The sequence below is a fragment of the Aedes albopictus genome, chromosome 3 (genome assembly GCF_035046485.1).
Source record: "Aedes albopictus strain Foshan chromosome 3, AalbF5, whole genome shotgun sequence".
Classification (NCBI taxonomy): Eukaryota; Metazoa; Arthropoda; class Insecta; order Diptera; family Culicidae; genus Aedes; species Aedes albopictus.
The window spans coordinates 173192800-173201029 of NC_085138.1; the positions used below are offsets into that span (position 1 = coordinate 173192800).

The following is an 8230-nucleotide window of genomic DNA, read 5'->3' on the forward strand; positions in this document are numbered from 1 at the left end:
TTTGAGCATTGGTTTCTTTTTGGACAAATATTTGATCCTGTGTATTAACAGCTTATGGATAACTGTGTTTGTTTGTTTGTTTGTAATCGTTTTTGGACTAATTGAACATCATAATTGCTGATTTTTTTCGACACTGATCGAAGCGATGAGAGCGCTGAAAATGTGTGTATATAATTTTAATATGTTTCTACAAAAAAACATAGGTTTTTGAAGTCCGTTTGTAGCTGCCTGATCAAAAACCTTCTATTTCTTATAAAAAGCCACAATTATGTTTCATCACTACCTTCATGTTTTCTGTAGAAATGTGAAGCTTTGATATACACAATAAAATAGACGATATAATATTTCTTTATTGGAGAAAAGTGATTTTTCAGTTAGTTGACCCATCTTACCTTAGTTGTAACCGAAGATGCCTTTGAAGCACGTTAGCAACGTATTGATCATAACGATAGCTTAGCGATTTCTTTAATAGAGTTTTCTGAGATAAAAATTCACAAATTCTGTCTTTATTTCCATCAAAATGTTTCTACATGTTTTGGTTGTAGCCTCGTATGTATGCGAGGGGTTTCCAGAAAAATTACATTCCATAGCGCTTGTTTGAGTTTGTATCAGCATCTTAAATAAAATTTACAAAAATGTAATCAAATGTAATGTCTTACGATGAATTGTATATTCACAGTGATTTCCACCGTTTACTGCATTTTGGTATGCAGGCGAACCGCAATATTGAACGGCTCTAGTTTTCGGCTTATGCGCAAGCGCTTGGCGTGGTGGTAGCGTATACAATATTCACCACAGTACTTTTTGTTATTTTCTCTCTTTTCACCTCTACAGGCATCATCGAATCAAACTCACGCATAGCAGCCGGTTGCTGTATTATTTTTCTCTGTCATAAAGTGTACAACGTCAAAGCGGATGAGAGCGATTTCGGTTCGCAATCTTCAAAACATTGTGAAATCCAGTGTAAGTATGAACCTTCGGTAATCAGGTACCATTAGTTGAAAGTGTAAAATTATCGATGATTGGCCGAAAAAGTGTGATTATATGTGGCGCAGTTGCTGTACTATCCGTACGAATCTATTTTTAACTTTTTTAGCATTCATTTCATCATTCATTGTCAGTGTTTCAAAAGCAACAAAAATTGATTAATGTTTTTTTAAATAACTAATTAAACGTTTTGTATCTCATTTTTACTTATTTCCTATCTTTATGTCATGCTTTTTGTTAAATATTGTATAGTAGCTATGCATTTCCCAAACCAACGGCAGCGAAATGTGCAAGTCATATTTGCTGTGACTATGAGTCAACATTGTAGATGTTGTCGCTCTTCAGGCGAATCAAAGTTCAAACACAAAATTTCATATGAGCAATGCCCTCACACATAGCGTACATTGAATTGCCCATAAGATGACCATTACAAATTGTGAATCTCTACTAGTCCCACAAGGTATTCGTTTGGTGATAAGATTTGCTTGTTGACGAATACCGTGTATCTCCATATAGAAAATACGTAATTCCAAGTGCGTATAATATACACAAGCTACACACACTGCATTGATCGATAGTTACCATCAACTCATGGGATTTATGCTGAAACTGCATGACTATCATTAATTCTCAAGGCTACAATAATTTACTGCATGAAATTGATAACGATATCACACACGACACAATACGTATCATCATAAAAACACATGCTGTTTCGCACAGTAAATATTAACCATTAGAATCGATTTTTCGACCCGCCGGTATTCCTCAGTACTGCGCATACCGGTACAACTTCGCAGAGATGGCCACGGAATCGACATCGGATTACAAGAGTGCCTCCTCGGTGTACGACTTCACCGTTAAGGACGGCCAGGGTGAAGATGTCAGCTTGGACAAGTATCGCGGAAAGGTGCTGCTGATCGTCAACATCGCTTCCAAGTGCGGTTTGACAAAGGGGAATTATGCAGAGCTCACGGAGTTATCGCAAAAGTACGCAGACAAAGGTAATGATGAAAGACGAATCGATTAGCACGTTGAGCAGATATACAAAATTCTATCTTATCTTTTAGATTTCAAAATCTTGTCCTTCCCGTGCAACCAGTTCGGGTCACAAATGCCTGAAAAAGATGGAGAGGAAATGGTTTGTCATCTGCGAGACGCCAAGGCTGAGGTGGGCGACGTTTTCGCTCGGGTAAGTAGATTTCTGAAAGTAGTCCCTGTTGTAGTGCGGGATGAGAATGGGTTGAAAGCGCACATCGTCAGTTTCCTGCAATGGGGGCACAACTAAAAAAATTGTCATTTTTTAGATTTCGATGGCAAATGATGTAAACTTTTATCTAACAAAGACCCGTTCCGAAATTCGTTGAGTAACGCGAGATTTTAGCAATTTTACCAATTTTCTGCAATAAAGGCAAAACTCAAAATCGGTCAAATTTTCCAATAGTCGATCAAAAATGGTAATCAAAAATTCATTAAACAAATAGTTTTTCAGTCTCTTTCCAAGATACAACCAACGAAATTCGTTCACTTTTGTCATTTCGAGTGAAATAAGTGAACTTCTAGGAGATGCTTCAATATTCCCAATTTTCAAACGTTTATTCTGACAATTCACATTTTTGAGTTGTGCCCCTATTGCAAGAATCCGACAATATCGATGGACTCATACGAGGGGACACAACGTAATAAATGGTTAGGGTAAATTGGGGCAATCTGGTCACCTTAAGCAAAAGTCGAGTGTGTGAAGATGTATCAAACAACGTTGAATCTCTCGCACATCGTATGGCCAGAATGATTCTGATCATACTACACTAGTTGCATAAAAATGTCATAGTCCAATCGTCTTTATATGCCAAAAATGATTTTCGTAAAAAAAGTGTTGTTTTTGCGTCGATTTTGAACCGTCGGGGTAGAGCAGCCTATTTTCAATGATGAATTTTATTCTTCAATCACTTAACCAAATTTACAGCTCTATCGTCCTCTAGGGCACTGCGTCAGCGATTCCAATTGGAAGCTGTACTTACACTTTGTACAGCGCCTAAATGTATTCTTATCTAATTGTACTATATCGAACAGGCTGCCGTTGCGCTGTTTTCACTCTCTACCTTATCATTGTAGAATGATGAGCACGAGGATGTTGATGTGTTGCTGTTAGTTGTTCCTATTTCCAGTCTGATTGGGGGTCCATTATGGGTTGCAGTTCGCCGATGTCCAAGTATCCGGGTCCATTTGAGCCATAAGCTCAGAAGAGGGTCAGTGTCAGCTGCTCTCAGGGGGAAAGAGCAACTGACGAAAGTTAATTTTACTTGCCTCATGTCCAATTTTGTTAAAAATATGAGTCTTTCACAACAATCATCCTTCTTGGTAGTAAAACAATATGCTAGTTGAACTCAAGCCTTTCGACAACCACAGACAAACAAACGTAACACCTAGAACTATTTTTGCAAAAATTCATCGTCCAGTTCATACTATCGTCACCTTGCGGACATGTTTCACGAAACACTGAGTTGTGCAAAAACGTCAGCTGAAGGCGCTAGTGTGAAACATCAAAGCAAGCTGCCACACAAAACATAAGTTTCTACATTAATTTCTAACAGAACCAGTCAGAAATGAATATAAAATCCATGTTTATTTCAAACATGGATTCCATTTGCTTTAAATATGACGTTTATTTGGAACAGTTTTGCAGGTTCTTTCCAAAATTGATTCAGGAATTTATTCCGGAATTCCTCCAGGATTCCAAAAGAAAATACGTCCTGGATTCCCTCAAGAATAAGGTATTTGGATGTACTCAGCCATATACGTTTGACGGTTCTCTACATTTTTTTATTCTTAACCACTTAACCTAATTTACAGCTCTTTTGTCCACTAGTGCACTGCCTATAACCGCATAATTGTAACATTTGCATATTTTGCTGTTATTTACTTAATATCGGGGATCATCATCAAATTACTAGTACTTTCGACTACCTGAATAAAATTTTCAAGTTTGTTCTAGGATTTGTGAAATAAACACCAAGTCGTTTTGTCTCATTGACCATCATTAACCGATGTGACCGCATAACAGTCACACTGGGAAAGCAGACTGGTTTTAATGCGTGACATCAATCATACTTAAGTCCGATTTATTTTCTGACAATAGGTCCAGCATACAAGAAGTGCTGTAGAAGATCTTGTTGCTAAATAATTGATTACGAATTAAAAAAAAAAATGTTTACGATTTCGGTTCATTCGCATACTATCAAAATTTGCAATTTTGGGTCACATTTTCTCCAATGCCTACTTCTGTCGAATGTTACTGTTATGCGGTTATGGGCAGTGCACTGCGTGAGCAATTCCAGTTGGCAGCTGCACTTACACTTTTTGTACCACGCCAAAATGCATTCTATTTTTCTACTATATCGAACTTGTTTGTTTTTTTTTATACTTGGATTTCTCCAATGGATCCTTCCGGGATTCATCCAAGAATTTCATCCGGGCTTCCTCAAAGAACTCCTTCCGGGATTTCTCCGAGAATTCCTTCTGATATTCATCCGAGAACTCCTTTCAAGATTCCTCCAGGAACTCCTCCGGAATTTCTCCTGGAACTACTCCAGAACTCCTTCATCAACTCTTCCTGGGATTCCTCCGGAACTTTCTTCTAAAATGGTTGTTCTTTGAAATAACTCCAGAAGCGCATTCAGGAATTCAGATGTTCCTAATTGAGTCATTTAGGATTTACTATGGAATTTCTCAAGGAGTTTTTTTTTCATGAGTACTTTATAATTTCTTCAATGAGTTTCTCATAGAATTTCTACAGGAGTTCCTTAAGGAATTCATCCAACATATTTTCAAATCGTTTCTACGGTAGTTTTGTGTTGGGAAGTCCTTCCTGCGTTTTTCCCAACAATTCAGGGATTACATTTCTCCAAGAATTCTTTCTGGGAATCCCAGAAAAAAAAAACCTGAAGGAGCTTTTAGACGAATCTCAAAAGGAATTGCTGAATGATCATGTTATTCCAGGATTCCAAGAACTGTCACATTTATTTCAGCAGGATTTCTATGAGAAATCCCAAAAATTACTTCTGGAAGAACCTAGAAGCAACTTCCAAAGAGTCCTTTTAGTGTTTTTATTTAATTTCGGATAAATCATGTTTAAATTTCTTGGACTTTTCAGTTTGTGAATGAGGTTTCTTCCGGAATTCTTCCTGGGATTTCGCAAGGCATTCCTCCAGGAATTCCTCAAAGCATTCCTCTAGGATTTCATCTAGGAATTTCTCCAAGGACTCTCTCAGGAATTCCTCAAGGAATTACACCAGGAATTCATCCAGGAATTGAATCAAGAATTTCTCCAGGAATTACTTCAGATATTTCTACAACAATTGCTTCAGCAATTTCTCCAGAAATCCCTCAGGGATCCCTAAGGAAATTCTTCAACGAATTTCCAGGCATTTTGCCAGAGGAATTTATCAAGGGATTTCTACTTCATGCATTTTTTGAGGAATTCTTCCAGACATACCCCCAGGAATTCCTGCAAGCATTCCTCCAGAGATTCACCTGGGATTTCCCCTGGGAATTTCTCCATGAATTCCCCTTGAAATTCAGTCAGGGATTCTTTCAGAGATTCTCCATGAGTTTCATCAAGGGCTTCCTCTAGGAATTCCACCAAGGATTCCTCTAGCAATTCCTCCAGAGTTTTTTTTCCAAGGATTCCTCCAGGAAAATTATTCTAGAGTTTTCCTCTAGGGATTCCGCCTAGGATTTCACCAGGGACTCCCAGGGATTTCTCCAGGAATCGCTCCATGCATCCTTTAAGGAATTCCTTCAAACATTTCTCCAGAAATTCCTCCAGGCTTTCCTTTAGGAATACATATCTTCAGAAATTCTTTCAGAGGTTCCTCCAGAAATTGCTTCAAGGATTTCTCCAGAAATTCCTTCTGGGATTTCTCTGGGGATTCCCCATAAAATTCTTACAGACATTCCTCCAGGAATTGCTTCAGGGATTTCTCCACAAATTTCTTCCCGGATTCCTCCAGGAATTCCTCCAGATTTTTTTTCCAGGGATTCCTCCAGGAATTTATCCCGGAATTATTCTAGGGTTTCCCCTAGGGATTTCACCTAGGATTTCATCAGGGACTCATCAGATTCCTCCAGGGATTTCTCCAGGAATCGCTCCATGCATTCTTTAAGGAATTCCTTCACACATTTCTCCAGGAATTCCTCCAGGCTTTCCTCTAGGAATATCTTCAGAAATTCTTTCGGAGATTCCTCCAGAAATTGCTTCAAGGATTTCCTCTGGGGATTCCCCATAAAATTCTTACAAACATTCCCCCAGGAATTGCTTGAGGGATTTCTCCACAATTTTTTTCCCGGATTCCTCTTGGGATTTCTCCAAGGATTCATCCAGGAATTACTTCAGAAATTCCACCAAGGATTCCTCCAGATTTCACGCTAGGATATCCTCCAGGACTTTGTCAAGGAATTTCTTCAGTAAATTGTCCAGGCATTTCTCACAGAATTCCTCTGGGGGTTTCTCCTGGCAGTGTTGGGAATAATCACTTGCAAGATGTGATACTCACATGCTTCTATCTTAGTCCAGAAGCAGGCTATCAAAAAATGATGTTTGAAGGGCTTTTAGATTATGGTTTAATCTAAATGTTTACCGAATAAAGTAAAGGTCGCAGACGCATACTAAAGTTGTGAGAGAGCTGTGAGTTCGTGTAATTTATACTCACCCTGTGCTCACAGCTCTCTCACGGTTTTGGTATGCGTCTGCGACCTTTGCTTTATTTGGCAAACTTTTAGATTAAACTACAGTCTAAAAGCCCTTCCAACATCATTTTATGATAGCATGCTTCTGGTTTGAGATAGAAGCAAGTGAGTACAAATTTTTGCAAGTGAGTATTCGCAACACTGCCTCCAGGAATTTCTCTGAGAACTCATCCAGGGATTTCTCCAGGAATTCATCCTGGAACTTCTCCAGGGACTCTATAAGGCATTTCACGATTTATTGCCTCAGAAATTACTCCAGGGATTACCCCCAAGAATTCCTTTGTATCTCTACGCTCCGGGAATTTGGCTGCCTTTTTTTTAACTTAGTGTTCTTTGTGCGTTTCCACAGTTAGAAATTGAAGAGTCATTTAAATTCTGTGCACTATAAATTAGATAATCTTTCTCAATGTGGTAAATTGTCATTTTCCATACTTTTCTTTCGACTACTCTAGAATGCTCTCGAACTGAACCTGCATAATTTTAGATTTAGTTTGCATGCATCTAACGAAAACCTCCGCTATACGATGAACTCACGTGAAGACGTTTTCCCCCGGGGGGTCTTCAGTTCCCTTATATGGGCCTTGCAATATAGGGAAACTGATAATGTATTGAATTAGGTTAATATTTGCTGGACATAATACCATTCCTGGTCAGCATTGATTCTCAAAAGTGACTCATCTCTTTTTTCGTAAATATAAATTAAATTGCACTCACTCTAAGTTCAATCACTTTACATTCACATTGACCTTTTCTATTGGGGGTAATGATCTAGTTTAGTGTTGCTTCCTGATTTACAAGTCAATTATTCCCCACTCGCATTCGGAAAGCGGCTTAAAAATAACCAATAACATTCGACCATCTAATTATATGTTTTTATTTTCTTGCCTTCATTTTCAGGTCAATGTCAACGGCGATGATGCAGCTCCTCTGTACAAGTATCTGAAGCACAAGCAGGGAGGCAGCTTGGGAAACTTCATCAAATGGAATTTCACCAAGTTCCTAGTCGACAAAAATGGAGTGCCAGTTGCGCGTTTTTCGCCCACTACCAACCCTCTGGATATCGTTAAGGATATCGACAAACTGCTGTAGAGCTGTAGATTTTTAGATTGGTTTTAGGGGAGTGCATTTTCCAACATACCTACTAGTTTCAGCATTATTAACGGGTAGCATTGGATCGTCATTTGGTTGTTCAAAAATAAATTTCACAATTTGCTTCACTATCTTCAAAAAGTTGTTTTATTTTCAAGAACATGATGATGCCCCCGTACAAAAAATAAAAAAAAGTAATGAATAACATATCCAGATGATTGAAACTTCGACAAAGATGACAAACGGATCACAGAGTGTGAACCATTTGAGCAGCAGATCCTATCTTGGGCTCTTTCCACTCATAACTCAGTCAACTTTATGCCAATTGCACACGATGATAAACGTACCTACAGTCAATTGAGGTTGAGGTACACCTGTTTTTTTGCACGGGTCGTTTTTTTTTGTC

General features: G+C 38.5%; 1 protein-coding gene across 2 annotated transcripts; it reads left to right on the top strand.

Moving 5' to 3' along the window:
• The first annotated feature begins 807 nt into the window (after positions 1–807).
• On the top strand, positions 808–7953 carry LOC115255981 (uncharacterized). Of its 2 annotated transcripts, none has more exons than XM_029854200.2 (4): positions 808–963; positions 1760–1991; positions 2058–2179; positions 7633–7953. In XM_029854200.2, exons 1-4 carry the CDS (start codon positions 916–918, stop codon positions 7822–7824), a joined length of 594 nt encoding a protein of 197 aa, XP_029710060.1. In that variant the 5' UTR covers positions 808–915; the 3' UTR covers positions 7825–7953. The 2 variants fall into 2 exon arrangements, with proteins under 2 accessions (XP_029710060.1, XP_062698372.1); XM_062842388.1 differs by having other exon boundaries at positions 930–1069.
• The last annotated feature ends 277 nt before the right edge of the window (positions 7954–8230 follow it).

Bases quoted from the DNA above. Each gene is read 5' to 3' on its own strand.
- LOC115255981 (XM_062842388.1), top strand. From the start codon at position 1,019: ATGATTGGCCGAAAAAGTGTGATTATATGTGGCGCAGTTGCTGTACTA. The intron at 1,070-1,759 runs GTACGAATCTAT...GGTATTCCTCAG, and splicing joins GCGCAGTTGCTGTACTATCC to TACTGCGCATACCGGTACAA. The intron at 2,180-7,632 runs GTAAGTAGATTT...CTTCATTTTCAG, and splicing joins TGGGCGACGTTTTCGCTCGG to GTCAATGTCAACGGCGATGA.